The sequence below is a fragment of the Lissotriton helveticus genome, chromosome 2_1 (assembly GCF_964261635.1).
Source record: "Lissotriton helveticus chromosome 2_1, aLisHel1.1, whole genome shotgun sequence".
In the NCBI taxonomy this organism is placed as follows: Eukaryota; Metazoa; Chordata; class Amphibia; order Caudata; family Salamandridae; genus Lissotriton; species Lissotriton helveticus.
In genome coordinates, this window is record NC_136059.1 from 1,849,311,604 (window position 1) to 1,849,339,286 (window position 27,683).

General features: G+C 45.9%; 1 protein-coding gene across 2 annotated transcripts in view; it reads left to right on the top strand.

Annotated features, from left to right (window-relative positions):
• The window catches only part of SCLT1 (sodium channel and clathrin linker 1), a 558,774-nt gene that overhangs the window by 92,829 nt on the left and 438,262 nt on the right, over positions 1-27,683 (top strand). For both annotated transcript variants that reach the window (XM_078677643.1, XM_078677642.1), the window contains exon 3: positions 10,154-10,226. In XM_078677643.1, coding sequence (XP_078533769.1) covers positions 10,154-10,226 — 73 coding nt within the window. The remainder of the gene's footprint in view (positions 1-10,153; positions 10,227-27,683) is intronic.

Consider the following 27,683-nt stretch of genomic DNA (forward strand, 5'->3'; position numbering starts at 1 on the left):
AACATGACTAGCATTGCTCCCAATTCCTGTCTTTGTAAATTTCACAGACATCACAATTGTTGCCCAATCATCCCTTAATTATAACATCCATCACTCTATCCTGCTTTCTGCCTCGTGCTTTCTCCTTCTTCTAGGTTTTGCCAGCACAGCACTTGGACTGTGCTTGTGAAATCTATTTTATTTAATACCATTGCTTTACTTTTGTTTTAACTTGAATATTCTCTGTAAATGTATTTTACTATTCTCATCGCATATTGTCTGTAAAGGTTGCTATGCACATTCTGTAAAGCACTCTGATACCCTCGGTTCAAGTTCACGCTATATATAAAACTCTATAAATAAATACAAATATCCTCAATATTTAAAGTCAAATCTAATTAAAACATTGACTGTGAATAAGAGCGAGGAATTTATTTTTTGATAAATATGCATCCCAACTACGATTATCTTTTTATTTTTAACAACTTTTTTTAATTGAAAATATGGCATGACATGTAGGCAAGACAGGTATATGCAAGTCGGTAATAAATATTACACTACAAATGGTTCATTGAATCGGACGCGTCTCAAAATGCAAGTGACAATTCCAATTGTTCAGAATTAGGTCTTATTGATAATATCTTCCCTGGACCTCGGAGGTTCACAAATCTCACCTCTGTGGACATTCCATTGCCCCCATATTTGCGTCCATTTGTTTGGGCACCCACTGGCTTCATAGATGGACTTCTCCGTGACCATACACCAGTCCATATCATTGCCCCATTCTGCTGCAATCGGTGGGTCCTGAACCCTCCACAAGCGGGCAATATTCCTTTTTGCAACAATCAGCCCCAGGGTAACCCAAGTTCGTTCCCTGGAGCTCAAGTCAGTAGGGCCCCATATGTTTAACAAAGCCAATTTAATATTGGCTTTGTGGAGAAGTGTGGCTCACTGGTTAGAGGCGGCAGACCCGTAAGCAGAGAACGGCCCGGAACCAGGGTTCGATTCCCGACGCGGCAGGGTCGTGGACCAGGGTCAGCGGACTCGATAATTCTCGCCTCGGTGCCTACTCTAGTCAGAGACCACACGCGGCAACTCTGGGCATCAGCTTGCCTCATCTTCACAACGGCCCCCCCAGATCGCCGGGGATGCTTGGTCGCACCTTAGAGATACCCATCTGGGACCATCTCTCAGGGTGAGCCAGGACGGGTTCCCCAGCGGTCGAAGCGTGGAGATACTCCTCCGGGAGTCGATTCCTAGCGCTATATAAACCCGCAATTAAATTAAAATTAATTAAATTAAATTAAATATTGCAATTAATCTGTTGCCCTAGCGCTTCCTCCATCTGGCGCACAATCACCTCCAAGTAATTCTGGATCACTGCGCGCTCCCATAGAGTATGGATAAAAGTTCCCTCCTGCCCACATCGCCGCACACAACCACCATCCGGATTGTAACCCATGCTAACCATCAGGGGCCCTGACAGGTAGGATCTATGGAGAAGCTTTAACTGCACCAGACGTAGCCTGGAGGAGATGGCCACCTCCTGAGGGGAGGCCACTGCCGCCCGCCATTCCTCATCGTTCAAACCCGCCACATCGTGGTCCTATTTAGCTCTCAAGTGGATCAGGGGGTCTGGTATGTTGTTTATGAGCTTTTTGTAAATGAGTGATATAGCTTTTTCGGGTAGGTCGCTGTCCAAAATTCTGTCTTCGAGTGGGGAGGATTCAGGGAGTTCCCTACCCTTGGGAAGAACAGCAAGCAAGTTGTGCCTTATTTGGAGACACCTGAAATATTCAGACTGGGCTAGTTCGTATTCTTGCCGCAACCGGGGAAAAGGGACCACCTCACCCTACTTCCTTAGGTCACCCACCTTGGAGATATGAGGTCTCACCTATCGAAACCCTTAGAGCGGATCAGTCTACCTAATTGCTCACTGTACCAGAGTGGTGTGGCCCGCGTGAGTTTTCCCTCCCAACCCAAGCTCTTGATAGCCACTTTCCACACACACACCGCATGCACAGTCAGGCCACTCAGAGCAGGCTTCAAAGACCGTACATATAGAGCGCCCTTGAAGCCGCCACCCGGGAGGAGCTATCTGTCCATCTGAAAGGCCGGGTCGCCCTGTGGCCTGTACATACATTCATTGAATGCTGCGAGTTGCGATGCACAGTAGTACTTCCTAATAACCGGAAGTCCGATGCCCCCATCAAACCATCCCAGCGTGAGTTTGTGTGTGGCAATGCGAGGTTGTTTACCCTTCTACAGCAAGTCCTGCACAATACAGTTGAGCTCCTTAAAATACGAGGAGCATACAGGAAGCGGAGTGTTCTGTAGCGCATATAAGAATCTGGCCCCAGAAGGGACAACGGAAGCGATTTCCAGTTTTGGCCATCTGATTTGAGACACACAAGAGGCAGCAGGAAATTACAGTTGTAGAATCTAGATAGATCTTTAGAGACCCAGATCCCCAAATATATAAAGCCATTGGTTGCTTCTGCCAATTGGCAGCCCCGAAGGAGCGGAGGCTGCTTGCCATATAGGACATAAAGCACTGATTTCTACCAGTTTATCGAATATCCCGCACACCTACCAAACACTTGAAATATGCCCAGGACCACATTAAGAGATGCAGCCGGGGTGGCCAAATAGAGCAAAATATAATTTGCATATTTTGAGATGCGGTCCTTCCACCCTGACGTCCATTTAAGGCCCCTTATGATGGGGTCCTGGCGGACCCAAGTTGCCAGAGGCTCAAGGGCCAAGGCGAAGAGAAGCGGAGACAAGGGGCACCCCTGTCGGGTACCCCAGCTTAGAACAAAAGAGGGAGACTTCCTATTGTTGACGACTACTTGGGCAAGCGGTTGATGGTATAGAAGCCGCACCGACTTGACAAATTCGGGACCAAAACCCAATTTATGGAGAACTGCGAACATGTAGGGCCATTCCATGGTGTCGAATGCTGAAGCAGCATCCAGGGATACCACAACAGCATCTTCCCTGATTGTGTCAACCCGGCACAGAACTCCATGGAGCCTGTGCAAGTTGAGGGAGGTATTTCTAGCAGGTATAACTCCCGATTGGTCCGGAAGGACCAAGCGAGTAAGGACCCTGAGCAGTCGAGTGGCAAGAACCTTCGCTAGGATCTTCGCCTCGCAGTTAAGCAACGAGATCGGCCTATAGGATGATCTCTTGTTAGCCGGCTTGCCCACTTTATGAATGACAACAATATTGGCAAGTCTCTGATCCTCAGGCAGGATACCCTCTTTTTTACTTTCGCGCTACATTTCAGTGAGATAGGGTGTCGTCTTGCCAGCCGTGAGCTTGGGTAGATCGTTCGGGCCCAATGCTTTCCCCCCACGCAAGTCCTGGATGGCTTTTTCAACCTCTGCGACTGTAATGTCAAGATCAAGGTCAGAAGATTCCTCCTCTGCAAGTGATGGCATTTAAATATCACGTAAAAGCGAGGAAGCCTCTCCCTCCATATGCGGCGTATGGGATGTGTAAAGTGTCTGATAGTATTTACCAAATGCGTCCGCTATATCCTGAGGTGCAGTAAGGCGGGAGTGGGAGTCTGATTCTATCTCAACCACGACTCAGTGAGCCCTATCCCTGCGATCTAGCCAAGCCAGTAATTTGCCAGCCTTATCACCTACGTCATAGACTCTACTAAACGTGGCTCTATAATGCTTCTTGGCAGCCTCCGTAGCCAGATTGGAGAACTCCTTGACTTTTATACGCAGTTTCTGACGCACCTCCGCCGAGTCCTGTATCTGGACTGCGTTCTCTAAGTCTAAGATTTCCCCCTCTAAGCAAGTCATGTCTGCCCCCTTTTCTTTACGCTGTCCTGCGATCTGGGACAATATCACCCCTCGTATAACAACCTTGTAGGCCTCCCGAAGCGTATTCATCGAGTCAACCGACGCGTCGTTCTCCTGGAAGTAAAGATCTGACTCACTCAAGACCTTATCCCTGATTTGGGGAGTTGCAATGTACCAGGAGTTATTCGGGGCAATACGGCCAACTGTGGACTCTCCCACCTCTAGGCAACACAGTATGGGTGAATGGTCGGAGATCCCCCTAGCCAGGTGTTGTATGTCCTTGACGGTGTGGAGGTGATGTGCTAGCGTCAACACATAATCTATGCGGAACATACTGCGATGATGGCCCGAGAAGTACGTGTATTGTAGGTCGTTTGGGTGCAGTCCCCTCCAGACATCCGCCTTGCCCCATTTGGGTGCAGTCACCGCCAGGCCCATCGCTCCCAAAAAGCTGTGGATCCACATGCAGGAGGGCGGCAGGGCCCTCTGTGACCATTGGTCGAGGGTATCAGAGACAATAGAATTGAAATTGTCCCCAATCAACAACCTGCCATTTGGCAATTCTAAAAGGAGATCTCCAAGATCCATGAAGGCCTGAGTGTGCAGTCCCGGCGGTACGTAGACAGAAAGAAGATTGAGAGTACGCCAATCCCAGGTCCCGTAGGCGGCCACGAATCTACCCAGGACATCAGTGCAGACTGAGTCAATGGTCATGGGGAATGATCTTCGGACCAATATACCCAAACCCCAGGAGCCAGAACTGAGGGCCGAGTGTGCCACCAGCTGGAAACCCCATCGCGACAGGGCCTTGAATGCATTCCCAAGCAGGTGGGTCTCCTGTTGGAGGACAACATCCGGGGAGTGACGTTTTAAAAATTGGAGTACTATGCCCCGCTTAATCTTATCACCCAGTTCATTTACATCCCACAACTGCAGCTTGAGCCCTTGTCTAGTTGTCTTGCCCATCCCTTCTTAATTATGAGTACAATCAATCGCGGAGGGAACCACCCAGAAGGACCCCCAGGAGGAGACACTCAGGTCGACCATTTCACTTTCACAAATGGATATACCAAATGCATGGAACCTGTAACTGTCACTACATGAAGCTGGTCATATTTGTCATACCTGAAAAACAAAGAAAGAACAATACAAATTAAAACAATCCCCCCCAACCCTCATAAGATCCCTGAACACATTTAACTGAACCCCCCTCCCTGCCTCCCTGCATGGCGGTGTCAGAACCTCCCGCCCGCCTGAACTTGCAGAGTGCCTATCGCCCACCCCTCACATTTATGGGTGCATGTAACCAACCGGGCACCCGTCCAAAAAATTTAAACAACTGGTAAACCATACATTTTAAGCAAAGATAAGCATTAGGCACCTGTCAATAACCAAAACGCATTAGGTCCATCTTGATGGGGTCTGGGAACCACCGATCAATAGCAGTTCGGCCACTGAGGGGGTCCCGACCACAACTCAGTCCAGCGGTTAGTCGAGAGTTTCCCAACCCACAAAGTAAATAGCATACAAACCAGTCATGAAGACCCCCCAGTCGCCGCTTCCAGTTCGCCTGGTAGCGTGCCACTGTCGGATTCATCAGCGCTCTTCTCGCCCCTTGGTCCACGGGCACGAATACCCTTCCGGCTCACAGTGCGCCATCTATCCAACCAGTCTTAGGCCTCCTCAGGGGTGACGAAGAACCACGCTTTCCCTTTCAATTCCACCCTCAGCTTTGCTGGGAAGAGCATGGCGTATTTCAGATCTTTCTCACAAAGTGCCTTTTTTACGTCATGGAAGCTGTGGCTCTGTCTCTGCACTTTATGGGTGAAGTCCAGAAAAAAGGTAACTTGACTGTTCTGGAAGTTAAGTGCGGGCGCCGATCTAGCTGTTTGAAGGATGATGTCTCTATCTCTGAAGTTAAAGACCCTAGCCAGCAAAGGCCGTGGAGGGGCACCTGGCTTTGGCCTGACACCCGGGACAAGATGCGCCCTTTCCACAGAGAAGAAGTTGGAGAGACCGCTGGGTTTGAGGTAAGCGTTGATCAGTTCCTCCACGAACAGGTCTGCTTCCGGCCCTTCAGCCCTCTATGGGACCCCCAATATGCAGAAATTATTGCATCTAGAGTGCCCTTCATAATCATCCAGCTGCGCTTCTAGCCTACTAGCTCGAGCCTGAAGGTCATCCATCCTGTGCTGCAGCTCAGAGGATTTCTTCGACCAAGGAGCGCGCTTTGATTTCCACTTCTTTCAGTCTTGTGTTCATGGAGCGCATATCCCCCCGAATAAGGGAGACTACAGAGGACACAGAGTCAATCCGTGACTCCAACGAAGTACAGAAAGTCGAGATGGCCGTGAGAATGTCCTGTAGAGTAGATTCCCTCGCCTCTTCTCCGGACTGCTGCTTCACCATTGCGCCACTCCCGCCTTCCGGCTCGCACCAGGGGCCTTGTCCAATGCATATTTATTCAGCTTAGCCTGGACCGCCGTTTTGGTACCACGACCCCCAGCCATGGCCAAACCGTCTTGATCCGAGTGTGCTCCGGGGGAACGGGGAGTGGACCAGCTCAGCGCCTCCAGCGATCACTACCAAAAGTAGATGGAGCTTGTTAGATTTGGGGGTCTCTAGTTGGCAGACGTAGGTACCTTTGACTGAATAGGGACCCTTGCGTCTAGTCAGGGTAAGGGGGTACACTCCTAAAATAACCCCTGCTCACCCCCTTGGAAGCTTGGCATGAACAGGCATGCTTATCTCAGAGGCAGTGTGTAAAGCATTTGTGAATACATACAGTAACCCAGTGACAACACTACAGATAGACACCACACAAGTTGTAGTATAAAAATAAGTATTTTTATATAGACTTAACACAAGACCACAAACGACAAAAATCCACAATACTGTACTTTAAAATTGGTAGAATTAGCTTAGTTCTCTTAAGATGTAAAATGCAACACTTTGAGTTCAATGTATCTTTGGATGCATAACACTATACAACGAAAGTGTTGGAGGGAAGGTGATGCGTCGGTTTCTTACACGCAACAACAGTGATGCGTGGGGTCCTAACTGATGGTTAGGGGATGTGTCGGTTCTTCTCGTCGTGGGGAGGTGATGCGTCGGTTTCTTACTGCACTTCTGTGGCGATGCGACCAGCAGCGCCGTGATGCGATGAAGACCCGGTGGAATGAAACAAAGTGGCGTCTTCTCCTTGATGCGACATGATGCGTTACCACCCGACGGCTGTGCGGCGACTCAGCGCTTCTTCTGAGCCGCGACAGGCACTGCGACACGCTTCCCGGTGATGCGGCAGCGTCTGATGCGACGTCGATCCTCTTCTCCGGCGTTGCGATGCACTTCGGCAACGATGCGGCAGCAGCAGCGACATGCTTTTCCAGCAATGCGGCGGCGACACACTTCTTCGATGATGCGGAGGTGTCTGGTGCGACGTCGATCCTCTTCTCCGGCGATGCAAGGCGCTTTCGCGTTGTGAAGCAACAGCGGCAGCAGCGGCGACGCGCTTCTTCGTGTGTCGCGATTCCAGCTCCTTGTGACACGCAGTCCCTCAGAAAGCCCAACACAACTGCAGGCACTTCCAAAGAATTCTTGGGGAGCTGGTGGGTGAAGTCTGTTGTCCCTGAGACTTCAGCAGGAGGCAAGCTCTATCTCAAGCCCTTGAAGATACTTCACAAGTTGAATGAAAGTAGTACAAAGTCCTTTCTCCTCTCTTTGGCAGTAAGGCAACCACTGCAGGCCAATCCCTTACGCTTAGGGATAGTCTCTCCTCTGTCTCTCTGGTTCCTCTCCTCTGCAAAGGTTTCTTCTTGTTTCCCAAAAATTATCTAAAGTTCTGGGGTCTGGGTCCCCTCTTTTATACTCATTTTCTCTTTGTTCTCTGAAGGCAGAGAGGCCTTTGCCTAGTCCAAACCAGTTCTGGTCAGTCATGGAGCACTTTGTTGACAAGACTCCTTCTTTCCTTTCACAGTGCAGGCCAGGGACATTAGACACACCACAGAAAGTGGAGCCAGCATTGTGGAGGGAAGGCACAGCCCTATTCAGGTCCCAGGTGCAACTCCTCCCTCCCATCTGCATGCAGATCTTTCTATTCAGCCCTGTACTGACTCACCCGAACTCCTGGAATCCCCAGCCCGGGTCACTCAAACTCCAGACAAGGAATACACACCCTAGCAGAGGCAGGCTTGGATGGTTAGACAAGAAAATACCTACTTTCTAAAAGTGGTATTTTGAAACACAGAATGTTAAAATGAACTTCACTAAAAGGTGTATTTTATCATTCTGAGTTCAGGCATACTAAACTCTAATTTCTACCTAGTACCCTGAATCAGTTAGGATTAAAAGATGTAATAATCAAACTGCCCATTCTGGCCTATGGGGAACAGTGGAATGGTGGAAAACAGAAATGGCTGCAATTCACTATTAGGACATGCCACACACACCAGGGCATGTCCTACCTTTTACCTACAATGTGTCCTGCCATTCGGCCTACCATAGGGCCTACCATAGGCGTGACTAATATGCAGAAAAGGGAAGGTTTAGGGACTGGCAAGTGGGTGCACTTTCCCAGTCAGCATGGCAGTACCAGACTGCACACAGGCTCTGCAATGGCAGCCCTGAGACGCACTTTTACAGGCTGCTTCTGTGGGTGGCACAACCTGTGCTGCAAGCCTTCCAGCAGCATTTGGTTTACCAGCCCTGGGCACACTCAGTGCACTGTACTAGGGTCTGACAAGTAAACCAAACCAACCAATCATGGAATCACTAATCCATCCATCAATTTACCACAGGGAGCACTTGTATTGTGGCACTGGACAGCAGTGGCACAGTGCCCAAAGCATCTATAACCAGCTAAAACACATGAGCAAAAAAATGGAAGGGAGACCCATACCAAGGTGCCAGGTCTAACAGAGCTCCTACTGCAGGGCTATGGATAGGGATGGGACCCGGGGGCCTTCTAGGAACAGGCAACGTGATCGAGTCGTTAAACCGAACCCCCCAGGGACAAGGTGGTAAGTCCTTCTCCCGTCTGCAGGAGAACATCTCAACTGTGCGCAAGGAACCAGGCGCAACAATTGCGTAGAGGTTGTAGTGGCAGCCAGGCTACAGCTGGCATTGGCTCTGAGATCTCTCTAACTATTCAGAACTTAAACTGGCCGCGAGGCCTCCTGGTCCCCCACCCCCATGCGAATCCTTCACCTGCGCAGCGTCTGGTAATGACCGCTCCTTCATCCCGCGGCAGCATCCAGACAATAACCGCGATTGGCCAGGCAGGTCGCCCGTGGGGCCCAGACGCCGAGGGACCACCGGGGACACGCTCCTGTGCAATATAGTGATTTTAAAAACCAGTTGAGAGACGGATAAGTGGTTGGATTATTCAGGAACGGGTGCACTCGGTAGGAGCCGCGTTAGGGAGTGGCCATTTCTCTCGGCGGTTGGCGACGCCTCCCAACTACGATTATCAGCTGGATAAACAAAGGTATTTACAGTTTCTTACCTAAAGTGGTTTTGTCAATATACCGTTAAAATATTTTAGGTCCATTAGAAAAGATCAATGTTTACTTTCTACTGCATTAATAGTTAATCTAGTAATGGAGCAATAGGTAGTTAGTCCTACCGGGGTATAATATCATTAAACCAAGTCTTCGGCATACATTAAACATGAAATGGGCTGATTACCAATTTTTGGTAAAAAAAAAGGATGGGTGATTGAAATAAACATTGCGAAGTCTGTCATAAACACCCTAAGAAGAAAAGTAGATCGTGCGCACGCCTGCCTCAAACCATTTTCAAATGTGATCTTTGGGGCGAGGGCTCCACCGCCATATGGATCCACTGTTCCTGTATCAGATGAATAATATATAGGAGACCTTGATAAATTCATATAATTACATTGATATACGTCCACATGTCTGGTAATTAATGCGTGCATATTAGTCATCAGACTGCTGTGATAAATTTTTTTTGCTTGTTTTACCAATGTTTTCCGCTTTGGCAAACAATATTTTTGTTCTTTTCACTGTTGAGGTACAGCATTCCAAAAGCATTGTCAAACCTAACATTTTGGGCTGTCATTGAAAGGCAAGACCTTTTGGCTCACAAGTGATTGTTGACACTGGTGATGACTTACATTTTGTTATTGGCTCCAAAAAAGGAAAACAAATAGATCATATTCCCTGTGCATAGGTATGCAGGTTAATTTTACTGTTTATTACGATCATTTTCAGAAGGCTTACATCCCCTACTTGTTCTGTTATAGCATCAAAAATAATCCCCTAAAAATAATAATGGTAAAAAAAAATCTGGACATTGAGTTGTTAATAATTTTGTTTGACATTTCATTTTAGATTGTTGGCGCCCCTTATTGGTGAATACGAGAAGCACATGGAGGAGATGAGTAAGCAGCTGCAGTACTATCAGGTATAACCTTGAATGGAATAGCATTTTTTTGTTGAAACACTGTTTCACTCTAGGGCATATTTATGAACCCCTTTGCATCGCTCTTGCACCACGCAACGTGGTACAAGAACGACACAAATAAAAAATGAGATTTATGAAGCCAGGCAAGGCTTCATAAATCTCGAGTAGTGTAACACTGCACAAATCGCTGTTTTGCATTACTCTTTGCCAGACAGGCCTTTCCCTCGGAGTTGCTTGGGTGTTCCCACGTAACATCCATGGATTTTGATGCATTTACAAGAACAGTTAAACCTGAAAAAGCGCCCAAGAGATATGCCTCCCCAGGAGAGGCATAACAAAGAGAAATAGCTTTATTTCTCCTAGTTTTTTCCTCTTTCTGTGTGTGCTGCATTCTGTAGCACACACAGAAAGAGGAAACAGCCTGTCGGGGTTGTTTTTATGCAGGAATTATGCAGGAAGATGTCCCTTCAAGCACAAAAACAACCCTGCATGCAAAGCAGGAATCCCTGCACCATGTTGCAAGGGTGTCTGTGTTGATGCTAGGCAGCCCATTGTGCACCAGCACTGTGGAAAGGACAGGATTTCTGCCTTAAATATGGTGTATTCCTGCCCTTTCCCAGTTAAGCTGCGCAGCGCTGCACCTCACCACTTTTTCATAAATACGGCCCTCTGTTTTCAAACACTTTCTTCTTTGTAGTCTGTCCACGTTCTGCTGATTCTCCCAATGTGGCATTAGAATTTGGTGAAAAAACTGTATTTAGAGCCCCATACTGATCTATTTTCCTGTTATAACACACAACCCCTGGTATCAGAAGAGTTTTGTTACAGAGTGTTGCCCAAGCCTATGAAGCTGTATTTCCAATTCCAAATCGATTATTTTTTGGAGTTTACAAAATAATACTGGAAATTAGGTTTAATTAGTTCTATTGATTACGTATGCCGAGCCAAAAACGTGTACATTGTTCAGTGACTAATTTCTGATTCCCGTTTCACATCTGATTAATGAGGGAGCACCCTTCGTCTTTAGGAACGTTCTTTATTTTTTTTAGTTAATTTGGATCATGGAGTCTTTTGTGTAAATCTCATTTAAAACATTTCCTTATTAGTTGTTTTATAGCTCACCGGGTAGGAAACCGTTCCACAGACAACGTGTTTGCCCTGCACAAAACAGATGAAATAGTTAATCGCCAAGTCCATAAACTTCCAGCTGCACCCATAACTCATCGCCCCCTATGCCCAGGGGCTTCCAAATGGTGGTTCTTCTCTCCACCTGAAAGTAGTTTCTGAGGTCGTGAGCTATTTAGAATGTTTCTCCTTCTGCACTCTAACGGCCACATGCATCATTGTTGCCGTTTGTGATTTCTTAATTGCGAAAATTAAGGAATCGCAATTAAGAAATTGCAAAAGGCTATGCATCAATAAATCACAATTTTTTTTGCGATTTCTTAAAATTCCTTAATTGCGATTCACAATTTGCGAATCGCAATTAAGGAATCCCTTCCCATTGATTCCTATGGGCCTAGAGGCCCATAGGAATGAATAGGAAGTCATTTTCAATTTGCGAATCGCAAATTGAGAATGCAATTTCAAGGGTGCAGGGGGGGTCCAAAGGACCACCCCCTGCACCCCTGAAATATAACTTTAAGTGCATTTTTCACACACACATGCCCCAAGGGCATGTGTGTGTGTAAAACGAAACTTTCAAAAATGCACTTTTGTGCATTTTTGAAAGTTTTCGCAAATACCATGAAGTTCGACTTCATGGTAATTTACCTCTCCCTATTTGCGAATTCGCAAATTTAAAATGTTCATGCATTGCATTTAAGAAATCGCAAATTACGATTTCTTAAATGCAATCGCAATTTTAGAAATCGCAACATGATTGCGATTTCTAAATTTGCGAAAAACATGATGCATCCCAATTTTGTCAATTGCATTCGCAAACGGCCGAAAATTGCGCTTCGCACCGTTTGCGAATGCAATTGACAATGATGCATGTGCCCGTAAGTCTTTCTTTACATGTCGTTGGTGAGGCCTTTCCTTAGGATTTTTTTTTCAATCTGAGTTTTTACTTCTACAACATGGATCTATTCTTTTGGCAGTCTGATGATAACCTGGGACATAGGTTTGCTACGGGGAAGTACTCTGCTCTATTGAGTTTAGAACTTAGCTTGCCTGATATATCACATACATCCTGTCATATGTATTAGGCAAGTTAACTTCCGTTGCACGCCCTTGTCAGGGTGTTTTTCACCATGTGTAGACTGGCACCTGCTTGTCTTATGCCAAGTAGTTTTGTACTGTACGCCCCTAACACGCATACTTTTGTCTGACTTTTGAAGCTGTTTTTGTTCTCTCCTGGCATGCTTGGTTAAACTGCCTCACGGCTCTGATTTCAAGCCATGCCTGACGTACAGTGAGTAGTTTGTAACAGCTGGCTCACACTTCTCTGTGACTTGTCTAAGGATCATATATCCAGTAGAAGCCTGTGCTTCCTACATGGCTGTGACAATGGGATCTTTGTAAAACTGACTGACAAGTATGCAGAAAAACAGGAGATGCCGCCATCCCCCATGAAACATTTAGCTTTATTTTTAAGGGGAGGAATTTTAAGTTCCGTACAAGTGCTTGGAATTGGGAGCCTCAGATTTGGGTTTCTTTTATGTGATACAACAGTTTTCCATTGCACACCCAGTGCTTAATTTGAGCTGGAGGGGGGCCACTGCACTTTTTTTTGGGGACCTGCACTTATTTTCCCCCATCAGATTTCACATGGTACAAGAGAGAGAAAAACACTCAAACCGGAAAGACGAAGGAAGACAAAGACGAAAAACACTTAATAAAGGGATAAAGCAGGAACCTGCAAGAGTGAGAAAAAAGAGTCAGGGAGTGTCTCTGTTAGTGGATTGAAGAGGCTGAAGTGAATTGATCCTACACAGCTTTGGTATCTGACTTGCTGACATGTAATTGCTTCAACCACAAGCTTTCAGACAGAGCTCTGGGCACTGACACTCATTCATTTACAAATTGAGGACTGTCCTTACCTCAGGCCTTAAACCTTAGTCCAGTACAGGTTTACTACAATTTCTACCTCGGAAGACTAGTTCCATAACATATAGCATCTGCCCCTACAGGTGTCTGCCAATTCATTTATTATTTGTTTTGCTAGGAAAGATATTACAGGGCACCCGTACACAAGCAAGATGCATCTGAATGGTTCAGAGGCATGTACACCCATGTGTCTCTGAATCATGTGCTTCTTTTACTTGTTTGCCCTTTCCAATTTTTGACTGGTGGGTATTTCTGCCACCTCTGAACCAAGTGAACCAGGACATGCTCGCCTTACACTGGGCCCTAAACCAGATATTTTTAGACGTTTTTTAGATTTCTGTGTTGCTTTTTTACACAATCGATTTTCTTTCAGCTTCAGTAGTTTATGCCACAAAATACCAGTGTTATATTTCACATAGATGCCCTAATATACGCATAATCTTTCACCTACATTAGTTCCCTATTCTCCACAATAACGGGCGCTGAGGGCTGAACCTTATCTACACTATGGTTGGGGTACAGAAGGAGGGTTTTTCACAAACAATGGCCTCCTATACCATCTTTGATGTTCTCATCCAGTATGATTAAATATTCATAAGAGTTCTAGGAAACCAGGCAGGGGCTAAAATCCACCTGCATACACATCGACGTAAACGGTTCATCCCATACGACATCTTCATACCCACCAATGGCTAACACAAGGGACAAAGGGACTCTATACTTTTCTGTATAAATACAGCACCTCTTGCTATCAGTGGTTAGAGGGAACCAAGACTTCCAGGCCGACACACTGACCAGAGACACTGAGACTCCTGTATGCAGTCGCTCCAGCTGACAGTGGTGTAAACATCCCTTACTGGATGTCCAACTCGAGACCAAAATGAGGTACCATACTCTCATTATTCAGGTAATGGGGTTTTACTAAATCCTAGCGGGATTCTTGGCCTCTTTTGCACCTACACACATGCTAGGTACGTTTAGGTACATCTAGACAGGCATCGTAGGAGTATGCTCTTTATTTTTATAAATGCATTTTATATTCATGTATATGTTCATGGCTATTGCAAAATGGTAGAACTGTACTATCCCTTTTTATTCACTGTACTGCTGATCATATATCTCTGCTACTGTTTAACAGTTGTTGCGGCACATATATTGTACACTAGAAGAACAACTGTACAATAACGTCTTATTGTAAACACTCTCGACTGTTTCTTCTGTGTAACTATCTGAGACCAAATGAGCAAGCACGAGTGACTGAGCGAAAAGTAGTACATTGTTTCCACGAGTCTGAGGAATCAGAGTTGTTGTGTTCTGAGGTTGCTAAAAACTAATCTCTCTGATAAAAAGGAGATTCTAGTGGCACTGTGAGCTAGCTAATGCAAACAGGCTAACATACGCAGAGAAAGTGCTCAGAATCAGTCTGTCACCAGGCCCACAGTGTATGTTATCCAAAAGCGCAGGTCCTGCAGGGGTACTATAGGAACTACACCACACCAGCTTTAATCCACATGCTCCTGCCATTGACGCTTACCAGCATCTGACCCACACACCCTCTGTACCTCATAGTTTGGAAATAGTAATCTGGTGGTACCATAAGTAGGAGGTTCCATTAGAGCTACCTGTCTTGCCTGCTGAGCAAGGTGCACCTGTCCCTAGATTTCTTTAGAAAGAAGAGGATGGAGATAAATACAGAGTCTTTTGTACCAAGTGGCACATATACTTGCTCTGAAAGTGAGCGTACCTGGTCACAAGACTGTTTTTCCCTCCCTACCATGCTGCTAGTTTGAACAGTACCCCTTTTAACAGTCTAATTGAAGCACATAGGAGCTGAGGTACTTTGGAGGACCAAGCCATCACCTGCTTCAGTGATTCTGTTGTATTGTAGAGCTCTTCATCTTGTCATGAATGCCCCAAGCCTCCTTTGTGCCCAAAGATTAAGCTAGTCTCTCTTTCTGGGCACAGTCCTACAGGTCCTAGCACCAAGAAGTCTGGCCAGGCTCTCTCTATGGGTGCAGTTCAGGGGACAAAGCCTCACTGCACTCCAGTGTCACCAAAGGCTTTTGCTGAGGATTCAAGACCAGCACCTCCTTCATGCAGTCTGTGCCACAGGAATAGCTAATCAGGTATTGCCATCTTTTGTGTCTTTGGCAGCCTCCTTGGTCGAGCCCAGTTTCCATACTGTGCAGGTAGCAGTTGAAAAGAAAATACTCACCCAGTCTGTGATCAGCATAAAGAGGCCTATAGAAGTGGGAGTACCAGCTCCCATTGAGCTAGCTTGTCTGGATGTTAAGCTCTTCTATTCCTGGCGGCTGGTCATCCTGACACTGGGGGCACACCAAATCAATGTTTGTCCCCACCTCTTTCTCTGTTAGTTTATTTACTGGAAGAGCAACAGTAGTCTCTGGTTTTCCTTGCTGTTGGGCATGCATTCTCTGCAGGGTCACCACATAAACCTTTTTCCTTCACTTCTCCTGTTTCCTGAAATTCTATTTTGTTGGCCTTGGGTCTCTGTGCACTTTACCAATAATAACTAGTGCTAAAGTGATTGTGCTCACTCCTTTTTACTTAATAAAATTGGCTTAAACCCAATTGGCACTTTTAATTTACTTGTAACCCACTAGTAATTTGGTACGACATGTACCCAGGGCCTGTATATTAAATTATAGTAGTGGGCCTGCAGCACTAAATAGCCCACTCAAGTAGCCCTTTGGAACATGTCTCGGGTCTGCCGTTTCAGCCTATGTGGAGTTTTAAATTGCCAAGTCGACCTGGCAAAATAAACCTTTTGCCAGGCTTAAACCTCCCTTTATAATACATACAAGTCACCCTAACAGTAGGATCCAAGCAGCCCATCGGGCAGGGTGCAGTGTAGTAAAAAATTTGGACATATACTTTTAACTTTTACTTTCTTGGTAGGCAAAACTCTTAAATTGGTATTTCACTACTGTGAGGCCTGCCTCTCCCGTAGGATAACATTGGGTTACTTTATTACATTTAGTAAGGGCTAACTTTTGATTGGGAGCTGGTAGAAATAGCATGGTTGGTATTTAAAGAATTGTAGTTAAAATTTCACTAATGTAAAAATTGGATTTTACATCACAGACATGAAACTGCTACATTTAGAAATTTGCCATTTTCTTTTGTAAATCTTTTTTATTGAACAAGCTCAAGATAAAGTAAATACGTTCATGGTTATGCATGCAATTGCGACACAATCAATAACTCAGTTGTACATTTATTAGGTGCTTGGGCACTGATCTGTGCCTTCAAGACACTCGAAGGTCCATAACGAGGGCTATTGTTCATAGAACGGAGTTCACACATATACATCAAACATGCCGATTTGCTTATATTTATATAATTATAACATACACTTTTTGGGCGTCTCATCTCCCCCTGTACTTGCGCCATTGCGACCAAATCTTTGCCCATTTCTTGGTGCAGCCCCAACTTTTGTATACAGTTTCTTCTGTTCGCTGGAACCAATCCAAATCTTTTTCCCTTTTGGCCACCGATGGTGGCTGAGGCGCTCCCCAGCGTCTGGCATGTTTCTCTTTGCAATGCCAGCCGCCAATGTCAACCAAATATTGGTGTATCTGGGTCTTTCAGTTTCCACCTTAATAAATAGGAGAAGCCCCTTTGCCTCTATTGGGACCTCCACGTTGGATACATGTGGCATTTTCTTGTCCTAACCTTTTGGAGCCTGCAGCCTGTGTCCTGGTTCACATGACTGTGATTAAAGTGGTTGTTGGCCTTTGTGTTTTCCTCTCAGACAGTGACACGGTGGGAGACTATATGTTGGTAGGATGAGCCATTTTACCAGAATGAGAGGGGCAAAGCTGTTCCCTGTCTCAAAACATTTCAAAGTAGCTGCCTCAGCACACTCACAAAGAACTTCACACCAGTCTTTTGTCACTCTAGCCGAACGCAAGTGGCGTAGAACGTACGACACGGCTGACAGACTTTCATATATTCAGCTGAGGAAAATATATCACTCCAACATTAAAACAGCTAAAAAAGTCTTTTATACGAACGCTATTAGGGAGTCCAAACAGAAACAAAAAACATTGTTTTCCATAGTGAAGACGTTCACCCAGCCCAGAGCGTTACAACCTAAAATTCCCCCATCTCAAGAGTTTTGTAACCAAATTGCCGACTTCTTTGAGGAGAAAATCGACGCCATCCAAAAAAATTTCCCTCCTCCTCAAGCAACCCAGATTTTAAGCATAACTGCTCAGAAAGTAATTCCAGTTGGAAGTCTTAAAAACTTTACATCGGTCAATCTAGATCAAACTAGAGAAGTTATTCTGGCATGCAAATCTGGATCACCATCTGACCCCTGCCCCCCCAGAATTCTCCATCAACTCATTGACGTGATGAACCCAATCATTAACAAGATCGTCAACTCCTCCCTTAGCACGGGAACAGTGCCTCGCTTATGGAAACAGGGAATAGTAAAACCCCTGATGAAAAAATCCAAGAAATCCCCTTCTGATCTTACTAATCTCCGCCCAATATCGCTCCTCCCTGCTCTAGGAAAGATTACCGAACAAATGGTTTATAGAGAACTCAAAAGGCATATTGAAGTACACAACGTACTCCATCCCCAACAATCAGGCTTTCGCCCCCATCACTCTACAGAAACGGCTCTGATTGAATTAACAGACTCTATAAAGCTGCTGCAGGATCAAAAGAAGAACGCCGTCCTCATTCTTCTAGACCTCACAGCGGTGTTTGATACCATCTCACATTCCATTCTGCTTAGTAGACTGAAAGATATTGGTATCTCGGGGGTGGTTCTAGCGTGGATAACGTCCTTTTTAACTGACAGATCTCAAACGATCGCCCTAGGTCCTTTCCTCTCGAAAGAGAAGAGGGTCCCATCAGGAGTTCCCCAGGGCTCCATTTTGAGCCCTCTACTCTTCAATATTTACCTAATTCCACTCATATCTCTGATTGAGTCATTCGGCATACTGGTAACATCGTATGCCGATGATACGCAACTCATCGTGCCACTAGAGGATCACTCTACTAAAGCTGAACAAAACCTCAAAAGCTGTCTGAAGGCTGTTTTTCATTGGATGGATATAAACCATCTTAAATGCAACTCCAGCAAGACAGAGATCCTCCCAATGGGAAAAAATACCAACTTCTGTCCAGGCCTATGGTGGCCTGAAGATTCTGCTGCTCCCCCCCCAGACCGTAACAACTGCAAGGAATCTTGGAGTCCTGTTCGACACCGATTTGTCTTTCGACCAACACGTTAGGACTGTGGCTGGCCGTTGTTTCGGAATCATAAAGTCTCAAATTCTTTGACTTCTTACCGATAGACTCTAGAAAAACCGTAGCAGTGGCCCTAATTCTCGCACGCCTTGACTACTGCAACGGTCTTCTGGCTGGCGCAAAGAAATCTACACTTAAGAAACTCCAAAGTGTACTCCATTCTGCAGCCAGATTAGTTTTGAAGCTACCCAGAAAATCTTCAATATCCGCAGCTTTAAAAGCTTTACACTGGCTCCCACTTCATAAAAGAATATTCTTCAAGATTCTTACTGTTGCATTTCGGGCATTTAATAACTCCGGCCCGAAATATCTCATCAGGCGTTTCCCTCACTATAACCCTAGCAGAACCCTGCGCTCCTCCGATGACAATCTAATCCTTCCAGCCAGGTTTAATCTGAAAACCAAAGGTGGCAAAACCTTAAATTTTCTGGCCACCAATGCCTGGAACCTCATGCCCAAAAACCTGAGGTCCCAATCTCAAGAAAAACATTTCAGGAAATTACTAAAAACCTGGATATTTAATCTTCCTGATGACTACACCATGGCAGCCAATCTAATTCTTAGCCTCTAGGAAGTAATTTGATCTCCTACCAAGAAATCAGCGCCAAGATGCTCCTTTCGGAGCGACCGTTGCGCTCTATAAATACACCTACAAATTACAAATTACTCTAGACCTCTTGGAGCCTGTACAGGGAGGAAGTAAATTCCAGAACCAGCTGTTGGGGGTGACTCTAGAAGTTTCATCTACTTCAAAGTTGGCCCCAGATATAAAAATAGGATACTCCAATCTAATCGTCAGTTCAATCCGGGACCTGTGGCGCACACTAAAAAGGCCTGCCCTGTACTTCAGAAGATTGCCCTGCTGGTTGAGGCCTACTTTCTACCTTGGAGGACTGCCATGCTGCTACCAGAGGACTGCCTTGCTGCCTGAAGCCTGCCTTGTACACTCAGAGGACTGCCCTGCTGTTTGAGGACTACCTCGCTGCTTGAACCCAGAACTACCAGAGTGACTCCAAGATCTAGTTGGCTAGGCTCCAGTTCTGGGAGACAGGGACACAAAAGCCCCAACATCTTGAACCCTGCACCTTGGCCCTGCCTGAAGTGAGTCCTACCCTCCAAGTAGTGCCCACCCAGTCCTGGACCCTTGGTAGTGGTGCTAAACGTACCCAAAAAGCCTAAAAAACTAAACTTTGAACTTAAAGAAATTTCTGCAAAAAAGTACATTGAGAACCGACAGAAGACTGGAAACTACCTGCTCCGCGATCCACCTAGAGTGCATTGCCTCTTGGCCTGAATTTGCGGTAGTTCCCACTACTTTCTTCTCCACAACAGTACATTCTGTTCAGCAGCTCCTCGCTGAACAAGTATCCGGCCTTGTGTATCCCTCGTCCGCCGCAGTCTGCAGCTGCCTCCTGCTAGAGCTTTTAGACTATCAAAGAGGTCGCAAAGTACGAAAATAAAAATCTTCATTGCAACTTTGTCCAGTGGCTCCCTGACACCAACACCTCCTGCTTGGACACCACCGGCTGCCTCGCCCTGCTGAAATTTACCTTCTCTTACATTTTTCTTCAAACACTCCGAAGGTAAGCCAAGACTGGCACACATCCACCTTGTGTATCCAAACCACGCTTCATCGTGGCCGGCTATAACTTTTGACTTTACCTCGGTCTTCTTCGATTAGATGCCTGCAGTTGGCACTTTGATTTTTTAGGCACCATATGTTACTAAAAACTTTAAAAAATCATCACTCCGAATCTACTGATTGGGTTTCTATCATTTTGGTGTCAAATTATTTATTACACTTTACTCTATTTTTCTAAATTGGTGTGGGATTTTTCTTGTGTTGTTTTTTTACTTTATTCTGGTTTGTGTGCTGTATAAATACTTAACGATACAAAAGGGGATGATAGACGGAGCGTTTGAGCAAATCAAACACTCACCCCCTTTTGTACCGCTTTTGTCCGCCATAAGTGTGGCAGGGTATGCTCAGACGTGAGTCCCTTGCTCACTTTGCCACTGGATTCAAGCAAGCCGGGCTGAAGACGGCTGCAATGCCAGAAACCGGTCCTCGGAAGCTTGTTTCCGGTCCAGGGAAGGCATGGCTTGGCAGTTCGGGCTGGACTGTTCCCATGAGGCACAGGGTCAGACTGTTTTGCATATAGCCATGTCTGAACTGGGGTGGCAGAGTGGGCTAAAGAACGGTGATGGATTCAACCCAGATCTTTTGACTGGGTGTGATTGTTTGATTGGTTCGGATGCTCCGTCCATCACCACCCACTTTTGTACCGCTTTTGGCCGCCATAAGTGTGGCAGGGTATGCTCAGACGTGAGTCCCTTGCTCACTTTGCCACTGGATTCAAGCAAGCCGGGCCGAAGACGGCTGCAATGCCAGAAACCGGTCCTCGGAAGCTGGTTTCCGGACCAGGGAAGGCATGGCTTGGCAGTTCGGGCTGGACTGTTCCCATGAGGCACAGGGTCAGACTGATTTGCATATAGCCATGTCTGAACTGGGGTGGCAGAGTGGGCTAAAGAACGGTGATGGATTCAACCCAGATCTTTTGACTGGGTGTGAGTGTTTGATTGGTTCGGATGCTCCGTCCATCACCACCCCCTTTTGTACCGCTTTTGGCCGCCATAAGTGTGGCAGGGTATGCTCAGACGTGAGTCCCTTGCTCACTTTGCCACTGGATTCAAGCAAGCCGGGCCGAAGACGGCTGCAATGCCAGAAACCGGTCCTCGGAAGCTGGTTTCCGGACCAGGGAAGGCATGGCTTGGCAGTTCGGGCTGGACTGTTCCCATGAGGCACAGGGTCAGACTGATTTGCATATAGCCATGTCTGAACTGGGGTGGCAGAGTGGGCTAAAGAACGGTGATGGATTCAACCCAGATCTTTTGACTGGGTGTGAGTGTTTGATTGGTTCGGATGCTCCGTCCATCACCACCCCCTTTTGTACCGCTTTTGGCCGCCATAAGTGTTGCAGGGTATGCTCAGACGTGAGTCCCTTGCTCACTTTGCCACTGGATTCAAGCAAGCCGGGCTGAAGACGGCTGCAATGCCAGAAACCGGTCCTCGGAAGCTTGTTTCCGGTCCAGGGAAGGCATGGCTTGGCAGTTTGGGCTGGACTGTTCCCATGAGGCACAGGGTCAGACTAATTTGCATATAGCCATGTCTGAACTGGGGTGGCAGAGTGGGCTAAAGAACGGTGATGGATTCTACCCAGATCTTTTGACTGGGTGTGAGTGTTTGATTGGTTCGGATGCTCCGTCTATCACCACCCCCTTTTGTACCGCTTTTGGCCGCCATAAGTGTGGCAGGGTATGCTCAGACGTGAGTCCCTTGCTCACTTTGCCACTGGATTCAAGCAAGCCGGGCTGAAGACGGCTGCAATGCCAGAAACCGGTCCTCGGATGCTTGTTTCCGGTCCAGGGAAGGCATGGCTTGGCAGTTCAGGCTGGACTGTTCCCATGAGGCACAGGGTCAGACTTATTTGCATATAGCCATGTCTGAACTGGGGTGGCAGAGTAGGCTAAAGAACGGTGATGGATTCAACCCAGATCTTTTGACTGGGTGTGAGTGTTTGATTGGTTTGGATGCTCCGTCCATCACCACCCCCTTTTGTACCGGGTATAAATACTTAACACAGTGCCTCTGAGTTAAGCCTGAGCATTAAGCACAGGTTAATTTAGCGACTTTTCTGGTTCACCGTGACAAGGATGTGGTTGTTTCTTGGGAAGGGTTTTCACCCCCCTCAATCAGAAACCCAATTTCCATTACCTGCGCAACAACAAGGCTTTCAGGAATGTGTTTCTGTACCAGCAATCTGTCTCATCAAGATTTTGGTCCAGGTGGATGTATCCTTGGCTGTTCATCTGTCAGGGGTTGTGAATTAATCTGACCTTTATGACCGGGAGCAGCTCGATCTGGAGCTGGTCACCCAGTTCAGGTGAGTGGTTGGAAAGAGTTTAAGAGCCTCATGCCCAACCTAAAATTGTAAATGGTAGCTGTCAATTAGGTGTTTCTTTCACCTCTAGTTGTAGGAAAGTGGGTTAATATGCAGTGAGGCTGGTTAGGCTTTACTATGTAACAATCGCATGGTACCCCAGATAGGTCCTTTGGATTCACACTAATTAATCCCTAGCTCAGTCCTGGGTTTGGTATTGTTGCACAAAGCAGTCGGGCTCAACGAGAGGAACGTGTTAAGCATTTCAGAGTACCAACATGGGCGATAAGTAATTGACACAACTCAAAAGAAATCTGACACTGGTTAATAAAAATAAAGAAGATTATTTTATAAATTTAGAAACAAAAATAAACACAATGGAATGAATATAACCAGAGTTAAGAATTTTTTAAAGAAAATAAATCCATGCATTTCACTCTTGCAAAACTTTAATGTTGCGGTCATTGGGGGAATGGACTAGTGACACTTGCAGGTCGAGTTTAATGGAAACCACTGAGGGAGAAGATGAGGTAGGTCCTAGGACCAAGCTTGAACTGTCAGTTGATTTTTACCTGACTCGTAGGGCCTGGGTGCAGAGTTGTCTTGGCTGTCTCTGGTGCTGAAGCGTAGGTTGCTATTTTTACTGCTTGGATGGTGCTGTTGAGTAAGGGCGTGCAAAATCTCAATACGGGCCAATAGAGGCATTGGGTTGAAGATGCTGCAGGGCTTCCTCGAGGCACAGTGTGGAACAAAGATAGTGGTGGCCCGACTGGCCACCAACACGCCTTGGCAGTGTCAAGCTCAATCTTCGGTCACGTTGACGTACTGGAATCCGTGGGAAAATGGAAGCCACCTGAAACTTGCTGGAGGTCAGGGCTACTTTTCCCACAATGCAATAGAAAATTTAGTTTTGGTTGATTCCCTTGGTGTGCTTGATGGCTAGTGATATTTTGGATCCAGGTATGGTTCTTGCTGCAGGCTTCAAGGGACTAGTACCTCCTGTACAGGGAATTTCTGGAGTTGCCTTTGGCTTGCAGAGAGGTTCCTCTTTCCTTTGGAACTGGTCCCCGGTCGAGGACGAGTTGCAGTTGTGCAGTTGCAGGGTAGTTGCCACAGGTGCAGTCTTTGGCACCGTTTCTTTGTTGCAGGTCCTGAAGTCTGGTCTCTTCTTTGTCCTTTGGTTGCAAGTCAATCAGATCTCAGGTTCTGGTGCCAGGTAGCCCCTACGATCCTCTATTTAGGGATGTTAAGGGTGTGGGAGCTAGTAGCCAGTGTTCTGCTAGCCCCAGTGACTAATCCGCCCCTGAGGTGACCACTTCCTGGGGAGTGTGGCACCTTTTCTACCCCGAAGCCTTGATTCTTTAACTTTTAAAAATGGCAGAAGACTTCTTTGGCTGTACAGACCATCTAACCCAGCTTAGGGAATGCACGTTACTTGACTAACTAATTTTCCGGCCTGCCCATGTTGCAAATGTGCCTGGGGCAAGGGGTTGGCTTTTTCCTCCTGTGGGGGGAAGCCTTGTTGCATATCAGAGGCGATAGGAGCTTTGAAGCTCACCGCCTTGAAGTGCCACTTCGCTAGCCATCCTGTCAAGGAGGGAGGCGACACCTCCTGCCAGGCAGGGCTTTGTTTCTGGCCCCAGGGAGTGTTCACACTTCCTGGCAGGGGCTTACATTCCTATATTTGTTGCAGCAGCTGTAGGCTGTCAACCAGGGCACAGGTAAGGCCGAGGCTGCCATGCGGCAACTCCAAGGTAAACACCAGGGTCCATGCTACATCAAGTCCTACTTTAGGGAAAAAGTCTGGTTTGATGAAAAAAGTTGTCTGGTACCAAACATTACACTTTTCAGTGGGACTGTAATGGAGCTGGGAAAACACCTTTATTCCGAAGTTTTTACTTCAGATTACATTTACCACACATTTTTTACTTCGAGTAGAATGTTACCACGCAAGTCTTAACAACTCAAGCCTTTACCACCCAATTGAGCAATAGGTGGCAGTGTTTCTCTTTGTGTGGAAGTTTATAAGGCTTAGGATTGGTGTGGGCTAGGGTTCCTGTGTTTTTGGGGTCAGGGCATGTGTTTGTTTTGTCCATATAGGAGCTGGCTTAGTTTGGGTGCGATTTGGTGCGTTTTTAGGTGAATCTGGCTTGTAATATCCTACAATATCCTAATATTCTTTTTTGTTTTGCGCCAGTGCAAAATTTGTGAAATATGGTCTCAATATATATCTCACTGATGTTATTGAGTGAATTTGGAGGAAATTGACTTAACTTTGGATGTCTTGGAGGCTTGCACTGTAGTATGGCTTAAAGGTCCATTGTCAACATTTGCTAAGTTAGCATGAGCTTCACTGCCATGAGGCTGCTTTTGCGTACATCACTGCATGCATATATTTCGCAAGACCCGGTTCGTGCCCCTTTCACATGAGAACTGTCTACCTTGCACATTCTCTGCTTTGCTCTGAGGTTTAGTCTGCACACTCTGTTCAAAGTTAAACAACAATGCCTCTTGTTGTTCCGTTCTGCTCAGTCCCTCGCACCTAGACATAACATGCTACACACAGCTGCACTCCTGGAAATCGTTTGCTTTATTATTGCAAGCACAACATGTTTTGACATCACTTGGAGAGGCACCTTTCCCGAAGAGAAGAGCTGTACTTGTCCTGCGATGTGAACATTGCATCTAGGCCTTGAGGTATGGGGGTCTGCTAACAAACCCCAGAGGTCTTCTTTTTTATAATAGACTATCTCTTACCACGAGGAGGGTGGTTAGGTCGTTTAGTCCTTTTCCACTGATTTTTATAAAATGATATCCCCGTTTGTATTCTGTGGTATTGTAAAAATGCTGGCTATATTGTGTTTCTGCATTTTGCTGTTAGTATTGGCACATGTATTGCACCATAGAGCGCGTTAGTTGAAATAAACATTTAAAACTATACTGCGTCTCAGATTACTCGCATTGTGGACAAGTACGAGTGAGTGAGCGAAAGAGTGTCTGGATCCCGTGATTCCCAAGATAGTGACGTGTTCTGGGTTGTCTAATCATTTGTAGCTTCGCTGTAGACCGAGAACGAATGCGACACTATAGCTAGTCGGTTTGGGATTTTGGGTACTAATGTGGTAGTTTGGTGCACCCCTATTCACTGAGGTCCTGTTTTCCTGTGCATAGTTCTGTATATGTGCCTAATCCCTGCAACAGCACTACCCTACCCATTAACAACGTGATTGGATTGTGAGTCCATCTGAAATGTACCTGAATAACCCATTACCATATTTAGAAAGATGTAATCTACAGAAATCTAAAACAAAAAGAGTGCCTGCAGGTAAATATTTAATTACCCCATGCGGTTTAAATAAACTCCAGGAGCAGATATTTCTTGACTCTTGTTCTGTGTAACTTCAATAGTCCTTTTTCACTTGCTATAAATATTCCAGTATGTAGGGAATTAAAAAAGATAGTGACTAAAACAGACAAAAACATGCTAAAAACAAATAACACGTTCACATTGTATGTTAAGTCTTTGCACATTGTACAATTCCACCAGTATACAAGCTGCTAAACAAATGAACTCAAAAGCTAAAAAACAGTACTTAGATGGCGCAATCTATGATCCAAGCGCCCGGATCTAAGTTACAAGGGCTAGCATACCGCAGCGTGTTTTGACATTAACAATTTAGCCCAAGTTCTGCCTATGTTTAATAACTAGTTTCAGAAATATTGCTACCAGTCTGGCAAAAGGTTCAGCGTCTAGAAATTGTAGTGCCAGGTAAGCTGGGCGGCACCTACGTAAGCCCATGACTTTGAGGATAGGCAAAAGCCAATAGTGCCTCAGTTCCTTGTAAAAGTTACAGAACAGTGTGATGTGAATTGTCGTTTGGGGTGAGGTGTCATCACAGGGACAAGTCTGAAGAGGTTTTTTACAGATGTTGGTCTTAGGAAAGGTGACCAGGTGGTGGAAAATGTCCAGTCTAAACCTGGTTAACAAGAATCTTTCATAGCTCGTAAAGTTGTAGTTTAGATAGGGCTGGACCTTAAAAGATGTTTGTATCTGAAGTGAGTGCTGGACCGTGACTTTTGACACCTCACTAACAAGTCAAAGAGATTCTAAGTGGGCCAGGCAGATATTTTTAAACTTTTTTCTCGGGATGACAGCTATTGAGGTGGGTGAAAGATAGTGCTGAGTCATGCCAAGGTCGGTAAAGAATTTTCTAACATAAGCGATCCAGCCAATCTTTAGAGCCATATCTAGGGAAAGACAATCCTCTATGATTTCCCGGCAAAGAGTGGTCTCACATGCCATCCAAATGCGGTGCCACAAAAGAAGAGGCTGGATCTTGTTCTGTGTAACTTCAATAGTCCTTTTTCACTTGCTATAAATATTCCAGTATGTAGGGGCTTGAACGTATCTTTATACAGAAAGTAGAGCACTTTGAAACAGGACAGACGATCGCACAGAGAATGCTGCATACAGGTAAGTTTACTTTACATTCTATTACAAAATCAATACATTTACAGTACAGAAAGAGGAATAGTATGCATGGTAAAAATGTGTGTGCTTGTTTGCGTAGTAAGTGTACTTTTAATGTTAATGGATGTACAAGCATGGTAATGGCATGCATGGTTAAGTTTATGATGTAAAGACGTGCATATTAAAACCACGCGTGGTAATGTCATACAACCATGGAGCTGGCAACCTTGGAATGCTCATGTGTCAGCCCATGTTATCCTGTGGCCTCAAGCACTTATAGTAGCCTCTAATGGAAGGAGGCTACTATGGGGACATATAAGCTTGCATTTATATGTCCACACCTTTAATATAATGCTCCTGGGCTCAAGAGGCCTACCTTAGGGGTGACTGACAAATATTACAAATAGTGCTGTGACCTTGCCACTCATAGTTATGGCAAAGTCGAACTTGAGCAGTTTGCACTGCTCCTGCAGTCTTCAGTGGCAGGCCAGTTATCAACTTTTTACTTGGGTCACTCGGGGTGGCACAATCAGTGCTGCAGGCCCTGGTGAGCTCCTTAACTTCCATACCCTAGGTACAACTGGTACTACTTACCAGGGACTTATAAGGGGGTTAAAGTCTTCTCCAGTTGGGGTTATGAATATCAAATTCAAATTCAAATCAAGCTTTATTCGGGTGCAAGAAAAACAGCCATAAAAGCACATTATA